General features: G+C 45.4%; 1 protein-coding gene across 2 annotated transcripts in view; it reads left to right on the top strand.

Moving 5' to 3' along the window:
* Positions 1-18686, top strand: part of LOC139576198 (A disintegrin and metalloproteinase with thrombospondin motifs 18-like) — a 46565-nt gene that overhangs the window by 14797 nt on the left and 13082 nt on the right. For both annotated transcript variants that reach the window (XM_071401967.1, XM_071401966.1), the window contains 12 exons: positions 24-223; positions 428-511; positions 619-769; positions 1621-1726; positions 2652-2789; positions 2932-3085; positions 4047-4142; positions 5074-5222; positions 12212-12384; positions 13936-14066; positions 14196-14319; positions 15078-15322. In XM_071401967.1, the coding sequence (XP_071258068.1) occupies positions 24-223; positions 428-511; positions 619-769; positions 1621-1726; positions 2652-2789; positions 2932-3085; positions 4047-4142; positions 5074-5222; positions 12212-12384; positions 13936-14066; positions 14196-14319; positions 15078-15322 (1751 nt within the window). The remainder of the gene's footprint in view (positions 1-23; positions 224-427; positions 512-618; positions 770-1620; positions 1727-2651; positions 2790-2931; positions 3086-4046; positions 4143-5073; positions 5223-12211; positions 12385-13935; positions 14067-14195; positions 14320-15077; positions 15323-18686) is intronic.

Raw genomic sequence — 18686 nt, 5'->3', positions numbered from 1 at the left:
ATCTGTCTACCATATCTCTGCAGACACTCCCAAGCCCCCTGCTGAGGATCGTCTCGCCATGCCTGATGAGTTTGAGCTCCCAGGCAGGGGGAAGCGATCACCCATCACGTCTAACAAGGTGGGGACCTTGAATGTGGAAACACTGGTGGTGGCAGACAGGAAGATGCTGGAGAAACACGGCAGAGAGAACGTCACCACCTACGTCCTCACTGTTATGAACATGGTGAGCAGGGGAGGGACACCAGTCAGTCATGTAACATACTGTATCCCAAAGTAGATTTTATCCTCAAGCAAAACCCTGGCCTAAGGCTTGACAAGCAATGAATGTCATGATTTATGTATTTACTTCCCACAAAATGTTAAGCAACGATTCATTTGAACCGAAATGTTAATCGACAACTGGCAATCTGGGTTGCTTTTGTTTCAGGTTTCCAGCCTTTTCAAAGACGGCACCATCGGAACTGATATCAACATTGTGGTGGTCAGCCTGCTTCTTCTAGAGCAAGACCCAGTGAGTCACATCGATCTGAGTGCTTGACAATAAAATCCCCAGCCTCCCCAATGTCATGAATTCTCCAGTCTCCCCTTCTGATCTCTTCCTCTCTGTCTCTTCCCCAGCTCGGCCTGTCCATCAACCACCACGCCGACCAGTCTCTCAACAGTTTCTGCCAGTGGCAGTCGGGCCTGATCGGTAAGCGCCACGACCACGCCGTGCTCCTCACCGGCCTGGACATCTGCTCTTGGAAGAACGAGCCCTGTGACACCCTGGGTAAGGGGGAGGGGGGGGGGGGGGGGAGTTGGTAGGGGTGGGGGCGGGGGTGAAGTAGGTCAGCCAGGGCTCCTGAGGGGACTGTTGGAATTAGAGCCCTTAGTCATGGTGCTGCTGGGGGATTAGACAGCACCAGAGATCATGGGGTCACTTCCAGGGTGGGCGGGATCCTGCATGCTCTGCCTGGACTCCCTCCGGCAGGGGATTTCACCTGCACTAAATACACCCTTGTCAAAACTCACTCACACACACAAGTATGGCCATGCATACATGCACGCACGCACTCACACCCACACACGTGCACCCACCCACACACATCTTACACCCATCCTGTTCTCTTCTTCTCTTCACTAGTGTGAACGATTGGCAGCATTGTCAGATCAGTTAAAACTGAAGCATCAGCCAACTATAATTAATTCATCTCAACGGCCCTAAACCACAAGTATGCACTTTGGGACGTACAGTGTGAGGAGCAAGCGAGGCTTTGATTTAAATATGCTCTTTGTAACACAACCCACAGCTTTCATGCTACAATCCATAGCGTTCATGCTCTCCGTGGACCATTTAAACTGTAAAGACTGCCTTTATTGCCATGTAACAGCAGTCTTTGCTCCCTCTAATAGCAGGATTTGCATTTTTTAGGTTGGCAATAGTAATGCCTGTATTGAAAATAAGTTTGTCTTGTAACACTGCCTACGGCCTTCCTTCTCCCAGAACAGTTATGTTGTCTGATGGTTTTTGTAGATAGACATAGTAGCTTTGTTTGAATACATATTTGAGCCTGATATCTCCCTCACAATACTCTTTTAAATGTCCTCCTCTCCTTCTCCCTGCTCTGCTTATCTCTGCAGGTTTTGCTCCTATAAGTGGAATGTGTAGTAAATACCGGAGCTGTACGATTAATGAAGACACAGGACTGGGCTTAGCTTTCACCATCGCTCATGAATCAGGCCACAAGTAAGTCCATCAATGCCCTCGCAATTAGCACTAGCCATTAGCTTTACCTTCACATGCAGCAGAATAGACCCCCATGCATTTTAGGAGAACAAGAGAACACCTAGTGCAGGTGATGAACGTGTTACTATATAGCAGTGTATTCGTGGGACATTAGTCCTAAGAAATGCATGCAGGCTTAGTTTTTTTATAGAAAGTCGTGCTTAGTTGCAATGTGACGGCTTTAATCTACAGTGCCACATCAAAGATGCAAAAGATACGGACTGAAACAATAGCGTTACACGAGCAAAGCACTTAATTTGCTCTATGACAATGTGTGAAACCATTTAAAGTGCCACAGGCGATGGGCATGCTCTGTTTGTGTTTACACGTTTCCATCGAGATAAGAGGCAGTTTATATTTGACATTTGAGATTGAATTATTACGGTAAAGCCCTTTGTCTGCTTGGCACTCTCTCAACACAAACGGGAAAGAACATGTTCCTTCGATACGACGAGCCGGTAACATGTCAGAATCCCTGTAACATTCAATGGCTTAATCACTTTGGTCAAATTAATAGGAATCATTCCCAGAATTTGCACGGTGTTCAGATGAAAACCACTTCCAGGCCCAATACCATTAATCACTGACAAATTGAGGGGATGTCATTTCTAAATAGATGACGTGGTCTTTTACAGACTAGTGAACCTCAGCTATGTACTGTTCTGCAGGAGGGTAGACCTTAATGCTGTATCAGCACATGCCTGGTTATAACACATCTGTTTCTAAAACAAGCGTGAGGCAATGTGTGACCATTCACACTCCATGGAGCTTAACGAGTTTTATAAAAAATTTAATGTTCTAAGGTTACTAAGGTAAGAGTTCAAACCTCTCTCTCTCTCTCTCTCTCTCTCTCTTTCTACTTCTTAATGATCTGTCTCTCTGGTAGTTTTGGGATGATCCATGATGGAGAGGGGAATCCTTGTCGGAAAGCTGAAGGAAACATCATGTCTCCAACCCTGGCAGGAAATAACGGGGTCTTCTCCTGGTCCGCCTGCAGTCGCCAATACCTCAGCCGCTTCCTTGGGTAAGCCTTATATATTGACCTCTGATATGGCTGCCATGCATGTAATGATGTAGTGTGGTTCTCATGCACCTGTTTGTGTTTAGGAGTCTATCATTCTAGGTCCCTGTCTGATTGTTCAGTGTTTCTTGGTTTTATTCCACAGAACAGCTCAAGCATCATGTCTGGTGGATGAGCCCGGGCAGATTGGGCAGTATAAATACCCAGAGCAGCTCCCAGGTCAGCTCTATGATGCTGACACACAGTGCAAGTGGCAGTTTGGCTCCAAGGCTAAACTGTGCAACCTGGACTTTGTCAAGGTACCTGACACTGATAGGCACATTCGTTACTGGGGTTGCATGAAACTGTCTGACAAGTGTGCTACTGGGAAAACTAGGCCGGGTTTAAAACCAGTATTATTTAATTTGCATGATCTTTCTGGGACAAACCATTCTATGTCTAAAACAGCCATATTTAATCTCCCATTACAGTATTCAAAACGGGTCCAACAGACTTGAACACAACCCTAAGGGAATGGGCCTCTATAAGCTTCCACTATAATACATTCAACAAGAAATGCATTGACATGCAAATCCAGCATGAATAAGGAACGGGTCAAGAAAAGGAGGTTGTGTGTGGGAAATCAACATCCATACCAGTCCATCTGTAGGATTAGTGCTCATGGTATAGCATGCTCCATTGTATATCCCCCATACAACCTTTTGTGTTCTCCTGAACCCCAGCCCTAAGTTTGAATCCGTCTCCTGAACCTCGACGTAGGTGACTCTACATCTTAATTAACAAGGATTTGGGATGTTTGCCTCCCCGTGTTTCTTCCCCCTGTTGGGATTCTGCAGTCGTTTCGCGCGGTGCAGAGGAGAGCTAATTAGCCGCGTGCTCTGCTCTTATGGCTGGCCGTGGCACACTAGCTCAGTCAGTCTGCTGCAGAGCTAGATTAGCACAGGGGGACCAGCTCTCTCACAACCCCGGTCTCGCTAGCTGTCTGCCAGATGCAATCGGGCGGCACGCCAGCGTGGCACAGGTCCACTGCCTGGCTCCCAATGCCTCATCTCTCCATACATACTGCATTGTGGGAAGAAATAAAAGATACATGAATAGCGTGTTTCAGGGAATACAATGATTGGTTTTGACAGGTTATTTGGAAATGGGGGATTATTGCGTGTAACCATGGCAGTGGGGTGTTGGTGGTGTAGTGGTGGTGTTCTGATGAGGGGAGGCAGATGCTGGACTCACTGTTTGGTGTTTTCGGTCACTCGGCAGGACATCTGTAAGTCACTGTGGTGCCACAGGACAGGTCACCGGTGTGAGACCAAGTTCATGCCCGCTGCCGAGGGCACCAGCTGTGGGACTGACATGGTAAGTGTACCATCTGTTTCCATGGCAATGTTGCCCATCGTGAACGGGATGGGAGGAGACAGGGATTTCCCCTCTAACATTATCATTCAGCGTAACACACTTTCAAACACACACAGACGTAAAAACACACAGGGACGCGTACACAAATGCCCAAGGCCCAAGCACAAAAGACAGGTTCACTCACAAATCCACATATGCACACACCTGCAGGAGCGTTTTGTGCATTGTTAAATGTCCCATAAGGACACAAGGCTCCTATTCTTTTTCCACAGTGAAAGATGATATTGGGAGAGAAAGAAAGGTGGTGATGTGTATGAGTGTGTGGTTTGGCTCAGATAGGCCTAGGTCTCCAGGTGTGGTGCTGGGCATTCACCCAAACCAGGAACCTCAGCACTGGGGCAAGCCAAAGATCCTACCACCGATACTAACTCAACTTTCTTTTTCCTCTCCATCCCGTCCTCATCTCTCTCTCTCTCTCTCTCTCTCTCTCTCTCTCTCTCTCTCTCTCTCTCTCTCTCTCTCTCTCTCTCTCTCTCTCTCTCTCTCTCTCTCTCTCTCTCTCTCTCTCTCTCTCTCTTGTCTCTCTCTCTCTCTCGTGTCTCTCTCTCTCTCTCGTGTCTCTCTCTCTCTCGTGTCTCTCTCTCTCAATCTCTCTCTCTCTCTCAATCTCTCTCTCTCTCTCTCTCTCTCTCTCAATCTCTCTCTCTCTCTCTCAATCTCTCTCTCTCTCTCTCTCTCTCTCTCTCTCTCAATCTCTCTCTCTCTCTCTCTCTCTCTCTCTCTCTCTCTCTCTCTCTCTCTCTCTCTCTCTCTCTCTCTCTCTCTCTCTCTCTCTCTCTCTCTCTCTCTCTCTCTCTCTCTCTCTCTCTCTCTCTCTCTCTCTCTCTCTCTCTCTCTCTCTCTCTCTCTCTCTCGCTCTCTCTCTTAACAGTGGTGTCGGCGAGGCCAGTGTGTGAAGTATGGTGACCACGGTCCGAGAGCTGTTAACGGTCAGTGGTCAGGATGGTTGGAGTGGTCGGACTGTTCCAGGACCTGTGGGGGAGGGGTGATGTACAGGGAGCGATCCTGCACCAGCCCCAGGTACAGTTCTGTTGGTCACACTAGGGGGTCAGGTGGGGTCATAAGAGTTCACTACTGATTTAGAGTCTCACTCTGGGCTCTTTTTATGCATAGCCTACTAGGGGAGAGTGGGGTAAATTGGGCAATTTTTTACATTTAGTATCACTTTGTCAAGGGAAATATAGTATTATTTTTAACAAAGATATCTACATATATTTTAGGATGTTGTGTATCCCTGTAAATAATCCGAATTCATGTAAAAATGACAGTTTTGAAAACAAAGGTTGTTCTAAAAAATTGTATCTTGGCCAAACTTACCCCAGGGATGGGGTAAGTTGAGCCATGGGACAGGGTAAGCTAAGCCGTCTACAAATTAACATAAGTCAGGCCCTGCTGTTACCTCATATCCCAGCGATAATGCCTTGTATTACGCCTGTAATGAAAATACTTACATTTGCTCAACTTGCTCTTGGCTTAACCATTGGCTCAACTTACCCAATGGCCATTGGCTACAAGGATGCACTTTCATGCTAGGTTTAGGACCTCATATTCACACTTATAGAGACCCCAACTGGTGTATAGAACAATCTTAAAATGTTCTACTTGAAACGTCTAACACACCACATTCATTTGACTTGGTGAGAATCTGTTTTTTGGACCTAACTTGTTTACCACTTTTTCCATGACTCCATGAAATTATGACCTCTTCCTAAATATTTGGTCAAATTATTAATGTTGTGTATGGTGGCTCAACTTACCCCTTTGGCTCAACTTACCCCACTCTCCCCTACCATAACAAGCCTAGATTTGCACTGGGTGAACTCAAGAACCCCTGGTAATACCCCAGAGAGGATTATTACTGTGATAGTTACTCCTCCCTCTTTTGAGGCGCTTTACCTTGTCTTGCAGAGGTAACGCTCCATACAAGACGGCTGATGGATAGATGAGCTTGAGGCATGATTAGCCACATTTTACCACAACTGTTGCTTGTCTTTGCTAAGTCTCTACCAGCACCACCATAGAAGACATGAAGAGTTCCACATACAGTGTGTCTGCTCTGTGCAAACAGAACAGGGTTGGATTTGGACAGGTAAACATGGCCTTCCTCCTAGTCAGCTCCCCCTGACTTACTAACTGAGCACCTGCGAGCGTGGCCTGCCTGGCTGCCTGCCTGCCAGTTGGCTGTCAGCCCATTAAACTCTATTATCTGTCAGTCTACAAACAGACAGCAGGCCAGATTAAAGGGTTCTCTCTCATGCCAGTTTAACCTGCTCAGCCCACAGCGCTACTCAATGCTCTGCCTCAAGCTACTCGTCCAATCTTCTGACTTCCCTAGGAAACACAAACCTCTTCTTCGTCAAGCAGTCACACCCGAGGCAGACACTGAACACACAAGTAAATATAGAGACATAGCACACAAATGCCCCAACACTAGATTCAATTCTCAGGTCCATATTAGTTTGTCAGATCTTCTGTGCACTTGGGGGAACCCGAGTAGTGCAGTGGTCTAAGGTCCTGGTTCGATTCCAGGCTGTATCACAACCAGCTTGTTGTTGTAAATAAGAATTTGATCTTAACTGACTTGCCTAGTTAAATTAAGGTAAAATAATTATCTCTTTGCTAGATTGTTCTCAGAAGACGTCTGATTGATGTCAGGCTTTGTGTGCTTGTTGCCTGGTACACCCACTAGAAGTCAGATTGATGTGAAAGCTCAAGAAGATTCTGTATTCATTTGAGATTACGACTCCCTCTGAGGGCATGTTTGGCTTCGGAGGGCTTGGCTGCTTCAGAAAGGGACAAGGAGCTGAAAGAAGGAGGGACATTATTGATGGAAAGGTGGCTTAGATTTCTTAGCGTCTGGCTTGTTCTCAGGTTTGTGTCTTGCAGGATGGGATGTGATCATGCCGATTGGATAACATCCAGGCACTCAACCACTTTGATTGCGTCAATGATATTGAAGACCTCAACTCAAACCTTTCCAGTGTGTTGAGAACACTGATTTCTTTGCTCCATAATATTGATGAATATGATGATCTGTTAGCCACACCAATTAGACTATGATCGAGAAATGTAATTTAGTAAGACTATGATTTAGAAATGTAATGGCAGATATGATTTCCAGGACAGTTTAGTGTGTGTGTGTTTGTGTGAGTGAGTGTGTGTGTGTGTGTGCGAGCGCGCGTGTGTGTGTGTGTCTGATGGTGTAAGCCCAGGTGTTTCCTCCCAGCAGTTGCAGCAGGTTGACGGAGGACCTCTCTTCTCAGCACAGGCATGATAGAGTAACCTTCCCAGGCACAGGTGTTCCTATGCTGTCACTGTGGGTAAACTATGTGGCATGGGAAGTCCACCTTACCTTCCTCACTTACGTATGTCTCTTTTCGTTAATGGCGTAACGTCTCAATGGCTTTTACTGGTACCTCAAATCAATACATGCAGACAAAAGCAAAACAAATACAAAATCCCACAAGTGGAAACCCTCAATTGGATTGGATGTAGTGGCTCAGCACAGAGTTGGAAACTACTTCTCCCTCTCCCACAACAGTCTGTCCAGTCAACGAGCCATATGTGTTGGAGGACTGACATTGGTGAGGTGCTGTCCTTTCTGCTGTACCTGATTGTTCACTTAATCCAGCTTGGACCAGCCTGGGGAGAGAGAGAGCCAGACGCAGACAGCCTATGATGCACATTATACAGTCAGTGATTAGCAGACAGACCATACATGGAGCTATAGAAGTATAATCCACTTTAAGAGTAATGTTGATTTAAAATGTTTTGGGGCATTTAAGAGGTCTTTTTAGTAAGAAGCAACCACTAAATCCTGGTTGATGTTGCGAATTGGGACTCATGGCGAATCATGACCTAAAATTGTTAGTTTACCTACAGATCCTACATGATCTTAGTTTGATCACCCTGTTGCAGGATAACTTTCCTGCAGTGCAGGAAATGTAAAACTTGTAGAGTATTTGATGTTTAAAAAGGTTTCTGAAGTTTATAATTTCCACTTAAAAATGTTCCCTTACGAAAAATGCATCAACCCCTACACAAATGTCCATTAATTATAATCCACATAATAGTTTACATTTTTTCTTGCTGCAGGATTATTTTCCTGCTATAGCAAACTGGCTCAAATTAAGATCCTACATCTATACAGTATGGAGCAATGATATTTATGATATCGTTGACCCTTTTGGGCTCCCAAGTGGCGCAGCGGTCTAAGGCACTGCATCTTAGTGCAAAGAGGTGGTACTACAGTCGCTGGTTCAAATCCAGGCTGTATCACATCCGGCTGTGATTGGGAACCCCATAGGGCGGTGCACAATTGGACCAGCATCGTTAGGGTTTGGCCGGGGTTGGCTGTCATTGTAAATAAGAATTTGTTTTAACTGACTTGTTTAGTTAAATATAAATATAAATTATACTTTACTTCTCTGCTGACTACTTTCTGTGTTTCTGACAGTTTGTGGTCCATTACAGTATTAGAATCATATATACAGTAACTCCATTCTGAGCACAGTGTCTTCCCTGTTGGATCTGTTTGTCCCCTTAAATCACATTTTAGCTCTGATCCGTGAGAACAGGAGAGTGTATTTTAAGCAATCTGTCAGATTATTTTGGCAGCCCCCTCTTGGTATAATCTGTGGTTCTGGGGATAGATTGCCCTCAATCTGCTCACTTGTTTTGGCTATCAGACTGTAACATCCCCATGTAGTTTACAGATTAGGAGAATATGTTCTCTCCTCACAAACCACAGAACATATTATATAATGTATTATGCATTTCTATTCAGTAAATATTATATCTTTGTTTGCAGACCTTTAAAACAGTTTCAAAAGTTTCAAATCATCTTGAAGAGACTGTCAATAGGTAGCTAACGTACATCTTTGCAGGTGTACGTTAGGTGTAAAATATATATTTTTTATCAGTCTCATTTTAATTTTTGTATTGAGGGAAGCCCCCTCTGAACACAGCAATCACCTGGCACATTAAATAAATTAACAGTCTTGATGAATATGGCAATATAGGTTGGTGTTTGATAGTAAAACCCTTTATAAGGTTGCATGGGACCGGTGATGATCAGATTGCCTGTTTCACGACAGCATCTGACAGACTCTTAAAGATGCTTTACAAAGGTTAAAACACAGCAGTTATTGGCAGTGTGTATCAGGTACCAAGGTAAGACCCAAGTGAAGACTGTGTGAAGTAACAATGTTTATTGTAAAAACAGGGGCAGGCAAACGACAGGTCAAGGCAGGCAGGGATCGATAATCCAGAGTAGAGGCCAAGGTACAGGCAGGCTCAGGGTCAGGTCAGGCGGAGTGGTCAGCCGGGCAGGTACAGGTCAGGACAGGCAAGGGTCAAAAACCAGGAGGACGAGAAAAATAGAAACTGGAAAAAGCAGGAGCTGAGACATAAAACGCTGGTAGACTTGAAGAAACAAGACAAACTCACAACAGACAGACAGAAAACACAGGTATAAATACACAGGGGATAATGGGGAAGATGGGCGACACCTGGAGGGGGGTGGAGACAATCACAAAGACAGGTGAAACAGATCAGGGCGTGACAGTGTGTGCAGCCTGTGACGCTATCAGGTTGTAGACCCCTGGGTTAATCGCAGCCTGGCATAGGGGAGGTCCAGTAGGCCCTGAGGGGAGAGGTCAGTAGGGCTCACTGGGGGCTCCACACCACACAGAGGGGAGTGTGATCCAGCAGGGTGGCCCAGGTCTCAGCAGGCCTTTGATTCAGGTGGGAGTACTAGTGCGGAGTGACTGGGGAGGAAGCAGGGCAGCAAAGTAGGAGGTCCAGTGGTGGTTAGGGGTGGTCAGGAGCCTGAGAGAGATGACCCTGTGTAGTGGTGGTTGCTGTGTGAGGGACAGGGAGGAGGATGAGAGAAAGGGGGGACAAGGAGGGGGAAGAGGGGGAAGGGAGAGAGCAGGTGATGACTAGCCAGACAGGATGACCTCTAGTCCACTGAAGTTTGGACTCATTGCTGTCGCCATGAGATTTAACGTCCCTCTGGGATGCTGGAGGTACAGCATCTGTTGAGAGAGAGAGAGAAGAAAATAAAAAGGGTATAACAAGAAGTTAAACTTGTCTGGTACCCCCCTTATGCATGTGAGTGAGTAGTCAGCTATCCCAAAAGTTTTGGGTGATTTTATTTGGCCACCCCAATTTTTCTGGAATTTTGATATATAAAAAATTGTTGAACATGAAAGAATATAAAAACACCAGCAAATCAGATCCAAGTGATTTACATTTTTCAAATCTGTTCCAAAGTATTCCCACAACTAATAGAGAGATATATTTGATCGTATAAAAATGTAAGCAAGGTTTGAAATGATTATGTTTTAGTCAAATATTATACTTGCGGTCAATTTGCAGTCTACAAATGGTTTGTAATTATTATTATGTGAATGTAGTTAATGATCCTTTACCTCATCTCCCTGAATGAAACAAGTAGCACCCGAACCCCTGTTAGAACCCGACAACATCTGGTTGTCTGCAGCCCTCATAAGCAGTCTAACATATGGGCCTATATGTCTCCGTTCCTAAGCCCTAATAGGATCAGACTGGGAGCTCAGGCCCAGATCTCTGCACACAAAATGAGCGTTGCTCTGCAAACAGGAGGTTTACACAGACACCTTTAATAGAGCCTGTCATTCTGACATTCAGGTTTGATATGTGACAATCCACTGTTATCAGCACGTGCATTTCTCTGTGTAAGCTCCGCTCAGATGAGTGTTGACAGTAAAATATATTATGGAATGTGTGCCGTTTTGTTGCTGAACATAATACACATATCATATTTTTGCTGTGTGTGGTTTGATAGGAATTAGTGGTTTGAGAATTTATGCTTTACCACAAATAGTGTTTTTTAAAATTGTCTTTTGCTTTGCTGTTCAGTGTCTGGGCTGATGTTGTTGTGTTAGCTTACATATTTGATCTTGGCAATGAAATCCAATAATATTTCCCAGTGCTTGTCTGGGTGACTATGCCAATTGTTGTGTTTATTTGTTTCTATTTTGGATGGCATTTTAACACAGACTGTCTACTAATGCACACACATCTACCCAGGGCTTTTGAAATGAAGACTTATTACTCAGTTACTTGAATGAATCATGGAAGACTTTCCTTCTCATTTAACAACACACTGTTCCCCATGTGTGAACGCGCAAGCACACACACAAACACCAACATCCACACATTCACTTAGCTGTAAGTGAATGCTGGCTCTGCTCCAGCAGGAAGAGCCTAACGGAGATTCATTTGCTTTGATGTTAGGCAGTGGAAGCCTGCCCAAGAAGTGCACCGCTCCACTTTAAAACAGCCTATCAGGCTCACAACAGGGAAACGGTGTGAGTAGATTCCACAGGAGGTTGGTGGCACCGTAATTGGGGAGGGCGGGCTTATGGTAATGGCTGGAGGGGAATGAGTGGAATGGTATCAAATACATCAAACACCTGGTTTCCATGTGTTTGATGACATTCAATTCGCTTCATTCCAGCCATTATTAATGCGCCGTCCTCCCCTCAACAGCCTCCACTGGTAGGTTGTTCCTAAGAACAGAAGGCCTTTTCTATTAATGTGGCTGACTGGAGATACTTGTGGCTGCTGTCTTCACAGGAGTGGTTGGGAACCTGGATGAAAACCCATTAACCTGAGTAGTAGTGTTGTTTTGAGGCTGTCATTGTATAGTTTGTCTTAAATGTGATTTATTTCATTCTGCTTTGAAACTGTCGAAACAGGGCCCTAGAAATGTTGGCTTGAGTCCCTTCTCAAGCCACCGGACTATTTACATTGACCCCCCCCCCCCCCCATTGGTTTTGTACACTGCTGCTACTCGCTGTTTATTATCTCTCCATAGTCACTTCACCATTACCTACATGCACAAATTACCTCAACTAGCCTGTTGAGGTAATTTGTGTTGAACATGAGGCGAAGAGAATGCCTGCCCTAACCTATGCCACATCTGTGTTGGGTCTACATGTGTTAATTGTCTGTTGTTTTAGGCCACAACACAACGGGAAGTTTTGCCAGGGCTCCAGTCGTCTCAACCAGCTGTGTAACACAAAGCCGTGCCAGCCCAGCGGAGTGGACTTCCGTGCCCAGCAGTGTGCTGAGTACAACAGCAAACCCTTCAGGGGATGGTACTACAAATGGAAACCCTACACCAAGGTGGAAGGTATGGCAACTATTTGTTCAATTCCCCCTGTAATTAGGAACAGGGTAAATGTTGAATGAGCAAATAGAGTCCATCTAGAATGCACCTCATTCAGCCAGATGTTATAGATTCGCTGTTTGTCTATACAGTGCAGGCTTGTTAAAAGTGCATTTAATTAACATTGCAGATTGATCAGAGCGTTATGTCCTGTTTCAACTCTCAAATTAGGATGACTTTTTGAATCTTTTGTGACAAACCTTGTTTACCAATTTTAATGTTGAAGCCATAAATGTGCCTCATGTGCACCATATCAATGTGTCAGTCTACTCACGCCTGGGAGTTCTGTGGATACCCTGTCAGTCTAATCTACGTGGGAAACATGTAGCCACCTGCTCTCTCTCAGGGAGAAGGAATATATTATAAAGGAAGCCCTTAAGGCAGGTTTTACCTGTGTCTACAGCATACATACTGTATGAGTGAGAGAGAAGGGAGGGAGAGAGAGAGAGAGAGATAAAGAGCGATAGAGAGAGTTTGGCTGTCACCCCGTTTACCTTAGTGAGACGCTGATTCATGAAGATGCAAGCAGCAGATCCTGAAAAGCCTCTTGGGGCCTGAGTTGAACGGTCGCCTCCGTGATTGTAGAGTGGTTCCACACCGCTCGCCCTCCTCTCTCTCTCTCCCCCTGTGGAGGGACACTCCCTAAGGCCCAGCCCCCAGGGCAGCCTGTAGTGTCTGATCGTGGCACCATTTCAGAGGACAAGCCAAGGTATCAGAAGGTAAGGGCAGTCTTACCCTGGTCTAACTGGGCTCTAAGCACCAAATCCAATAGACTTCATGAAATCAAGTGCCTTGGCCTACGGAAGTGAATTACTAACATTAAATGTCAAATAGAAATCCATAAGATGCTTCTGGAATGCGTTCAGTGGTTCTCTGTAATGGAGGAGATTGACATTAAGACAAAACGGAAGGAATCTGAATAGCCAGAGTCCCAAAACTGAAGCTGGTCAGATAATGATGCCCCTATGTCACCAGGCTGTTGCCATGCTCCTGGTAACACCACTGTCATTAGACTATGACTGTGTGTTGTACAGTAGAACCCGGAACCCATGTCTGGAACTCTGTGTGAGATCTGTGGAGAAGCTGCCCTCCCTGCATTCCCTGTTTTATGGGCCCATTTGTAACAGCCTTTCAGGTCTGACGTATGTGAATTGTGCCAGAGATCTGCTACTCCTTCAGTCCCCAGAGGGTCCGTACGTTGCACTGCAGTGGACATGCATCGTTAACACAATAGAACCCTGAATACACTATTCACCATTACTCCATCGATTGGCTCCTAGCTTGCCCTCATCAATTGGCGAGTACGGTTCCTTCATTACCATAGGCCTTTCCCAAGCCCCACATTGTAATATGGAGTGTACCAGTGACAGAGAGAGGCAATACGGAGGTTTGTGCTCTTTATGTAGTCCTGGAGACTCACACCTGGGAAGGAGGAATTGGTTAATGCACAGGTGCAGAATAACCTCCATGATCTTGTTTATAACACCTGTTAAATCGTCTCTATGTCCTCTGTAGCTGAGGATATCTGCAAGCTGTACTGCATCGCTGAGGACTTTGACTTCTTCTTTGCCATGGCCAGCAAAGTCAAGGATGGGACATCCTGCTCAGACCACAGAGGGGACGTGTGCATCGAAGGAGTCTGTGAGGTAAAGTGCAGATTTGAAGAACGTGATGTACAGCAAGTCATTAACTACATCTAAGTCTACTGAATGTGATATAGAACCCAGGATGCCGTCTGTGTTATCTAAGTTCCTTCTGTTTCTTCCATCTTGTAGCCAGTGGGTTGTGACCAGGTCCTGGGCTCTAAGGCAACTCTGGATGCCTGTGGCGTTTGTAGAGGGGACAACTCCACCTGTAAGTTCTTCAGGGGACAGTACGTTCTCCAGCACAGAGCTAACGGTACGTCAAACAAGAAGACTGACGGGTCAATTTGATGCAGTGGGAGAGAGTGGGAGCTCTGTTGTAGGACATTTCTGGCACAGTGTTATTGGGGCAGAGTTATCTGAACATCACAGGATGAATTCTCTAGCAGATGCCACTGTGGGGGAGACAGTCCCTTCCTCCAGACCTCATACTATACTCTCACAACTGGCTAAGAGCAACCTTTCCAGATCACTGTCTGTGTGTATGTATGTGTGTCTGTGTGTGGCCCTTTAAGGGTCCAATAGACAAAGCTCTGTGACTGAACCGAAAAGTGACCGCTTGGCAGACCTAGATGTTGGGTCATGGAGCACAGGCTGGGGTTGCTTCTAATATAGTGGAAAGTTATTTATGTGGCAGCTTGCATGCGTCGTTACACCAGGGCAGCCGTAAACTGCAGAGAGTTATAATGGTTTATGCTGTCTCAGTGAATGAAGCTTACTGTCTCACCTCTTTACTGAAAACACAGCACCATATGATCATGTTATATAAAACACTGTGTAATACAATGTACAAAGGTAAGATTAAAACCAGGGAAAGTTGTTAGTTGAAAGGTGTTTTCTGCACTGGTAATCTACTTTTGGGTTTGGTCTTGATGATAATTCATCCCAATAAAATACTTGAATATACCCAGGACAGTGTAATGAGTGTTGCCATGTTGTAAAAAAATATGAATCTCTAATAAATCAATTTCCTGACTCTCAGAAGGTAAATGAGCTCTTTCTCTCCCTGTTCAGAATACTACGCCATGGTGACCATCCCACCTGGAGCACGGAGCATCCGTGTCCAGGAGATGGAGATCTCCACCAGCTACTTGGCTGTGCGCACCCTGAAGAGGAAGTACTATCTGACAGGGGACTGGACGGTGGACTGGCCTGGAAAGTTCCAGTTCGGTGGGACGGTGTTTGACTATCAGCGCTCTTTCAACCACCCAGAGAGCCTGTACACGGCTGGACCCACTAATGAGACCCTGGTCTTTGAAGTAAGCTGCCCCTTCGTCCCCGTCTACCCTGACGTCCGTTAGCGAATTAGCAGTGACAGGGCCTTGGCACAGGGCTCGGATGCTCACTCAGATGAAAACAAGGCCGGGCTGTAGTGCAGGGTGGGCGGGAAAAAAGAGAAAACTCCCAACAACAACGAGTGGTGCAGGGGAGTAACGCTACTGCTCAGGATTAATTGTGTCCTGATTCTGATGTCGTCGGGGCTTTCATCTCTATAATCAAGAGGTCTGGGGTTCAAACAGCTCGCCATGCGCTTTGAACTTCCAGATTCGGTCACTTCATGCAAAAGAAGAAAAAATGTGAAACCAGGCCAGCGGCTTTAACTTCAATAGAGTGGCAGGGAGAGGTGTCAAGCATCTCAAAGCGGTGGCCGAGAGAGAGAGAGAGAGAGAGAGAGAGAGAGAGAGAGAGAGAGAGAGAGAGAGAGAGAGAGAACGACAGAGCGAGAGAGAGGACGAGAGAGAAGGGATAAAAAGTGGTCAATTAGGCTAAACGGGCCGTCATGCTTCCATATTCACCATTGAGGTCAAAGTGGACACCTCACCTTATGTGTCACAGGCTCTAGTATGTGATCCTATGATTTAGTGTTTTCCTTTTTAAAACATGTTGTTAATAAGGATGTAGACATAGCAGCTGGTTGGACACTGCACAGTTTACACACCCGTAGCACATTCTTTTGTATTACCTGTCAGAGCAGAGGCCTAAGCTCTGAGGTAAAAGCAAGCCATTACTTGTCGTCACTCACTGCTGCAACTGATGGTCGAAAAGAATAGAAATTAAGCTCCTGACAGTCGAATGAAAATAAGTGTTATTGATTGTCCTTGGAGAATAAGTCACTCTCAAGGTTGCTCATGCTTTAGTTTGTATATTTAAGAGTTAGGGTGTTGAGAGGCAGAGGATATATTCCCCAGATAGCTATGTAAACGGTGGCAAGCTTTTTTCACATGCCCTTTGAACTCTTAAAAACAGAGGGGGAAAACCAGGTGAGTTTGGAAAGTTTGGTTTGTTATCTATCCACCAAAGGCAAGGTGAAAGTAATGTAAAAGCTAGTTTGGACAAAGCCCCCGGCCTCGGGCTACCTGTGAACTGAGAGCTGAAGTTTAAATGGCGCCTATAAATATATGAGAAATGCCATAGTAAAATCCCTGGAATGCCTTTCAGTAATATTTGTCATTTTGCAGAAAGAGTGGATGTGACCATGTCGTTTCTAAATGTTTTTCTTCATGTTTTTGTTAGCTTTACATCACCACACACAGTTGAAATGACCTGAATTGATTGACTTTAAAGTGCTTAGTGCTCCATTCTCAGTGTGGTAACAGCATGCTGCTCCCCGCACTGACATGGTTTCTCCCATGTAGCCTGAGAGTCATGTGTCCACTAGTGCGGTTAGCAGTAGCAGGGTTAGCAATAGCAGGTTGCTGTTCTGCAGATGAGAGGACATTAATCTCTCTAAGTATGTTCCGTAATTACAAAAAGAAGAGAGGGACCCAGTTTAAAAGATTAAAAGAATTCTGCAATTGAACTGTATAGATCTGAAGAGCTTGGGTCAGGGCACACAGAGAGAGAGAGAGACTTAAATACGTTCCAAATTAAAAAGGTAGCAGAAAGGGGAAGGAAACTGTGTTCCACTGAGCCTGGCAGATCTTTTATGCTCTCGTGGAAAACTAGAACAATGTTGATGGCTCTGAGACCCTGACTCGGCTAGAAACAATTCATGAAAACAAATGTTGAAGAGTGGTGAGGGTAAACTCTGACAGTGTTCATGCATATAGTCTAATCAGACAGGAGAATGGCAAGAAAAAGGCAGGGAGAAACGAGACACAACATACGGTGAGCTCTAGGATGTTATTTGAAATAGAATAGGGATTATCCTCTGTATTGACATTCTTGTGGCAAAGTGTTTGGTGCGGTCACGTCAGTCGAGAGCAGAGGATTGTGGACCTGGGCGGCAGGCAGTAGGTGATGCTGGGGAGCTGTAGCCATGTCTGCCACTCTGTAATTCATCATCATTTTCCCCTTAGCCTAATGAGCGCTACAGTGAAATTAATAATATACCCTGGTACAAAGTATGACTTATTATTTTCATAGGCATGAATCTACTCTAGTCATGTGAGAATGGCAAAATGAGATGTTGTTTAGATTGTTGGGTTCTCGTCTGTTTGAAACCACTGTGGCATATCAGAGAGAAGTCATGCACAGTGAATTAGGTTGAGGCTTGGATGGAGGTGGAGGTGGGGAGAGGGCATTTATGGCTGTGGACTATCCCAGGCAGGCAGGGTTAGGGAGGGCTGTCTCGTGTTGTGTCTGATGTCAGGGCTCCAGATGGACAGGGGAGCCCCTGGGGCTGCGTTCTGGAGCTTGTGTTTGCTGTGCAGTGCCAGCAGTAAATTTGGACCAGTCCTGGACAGGCTAGTGTGAAAGTGTCCAATGGCATAGGTCCAGGGCAATATATTTAGCCTGGAAGCTCTGGGGGTTAGCTCAAAGCTTTATTAAGTTCATAGCTAAGTCAACATTTTCCACCTCACTTTCTCTTTCCACTAAACCTTCTCTGCAACGACTCCTCTGATAACGCTTTAAATCCAATTCGGTTCTCACCATACCTACTGCCGAGGTTCTTGGTTTCTGTTACCTGTTGTGGACTCACTGGAGAGTGCCTCTGGAGCCTGTACAACTCAGTACAGAGCAGTCTCATGTTCGCATGTCCTGCTTCACTGAGCTTTGGAGAGCGCATGTTTCAACATCTATCCGGATGCACATCAGGTTCATATCGCTGACCGTGCCCACGGGACAGATGTACAGTCATTTTATCTGATCCCAGTACATTGAACAGGAGGACCTTTCCTTCAGACATCTGATCCCAGTACAGATGTCTTCTCCATGTGTAAACCCCCTGTCTTTACTCTAGTTGGACTACAATAGGGATAATCTACGGTGAGAGTTGAGGCTGTTAGCGTATTTAGCTTGTAAAACTCTGAACGCCCTGTAGTAATTAAAGCATGTGTGTGTGTGTGTGTGTATCTCTTACTGGTTTACATACACAACAACATTTGAGACAAATGTTAGAGTTTGATATGAGAGACTATTGCTTGTAATAGGTAAACAATTAGCTATTTGCTTGCATGCCTGAATCTATTAAGTCAGTGTCACTGCTGCGGGGCATTGTCAACAAATCCCTCAGTTTGGCGGTTTGAATATTGACCCAAAAATGTTTTGACCAAGTCTATGGGGAACAAAGCAGCCCTTCATTTTGAGAGAGAGCTTTCCACTCCATTAGAAGCAACCCCAGCCTGTGCTCCTTAATCCAACATCTATGTCTGCCAAGCGGTCACTTTTCAGTTCAGTCAC

The sequence above is a fragment of the Salvelinus alpinus genome, chromosome 5 (assembly GCF_045679555.1).
Source record: "Salvelinus alpinus chromosome 5, SLU_Salpinus.1, whole genome shotgun sequence".
NCBI lineage: Eukaryota > Metazoa > Chordata > Actinopteri > Salmoniformes > Salmonidae > Salvelinus > Salvelinus alpinus.
This window is presented reverse-complemented; position numbering and strand designations above follow the sequence as displayed.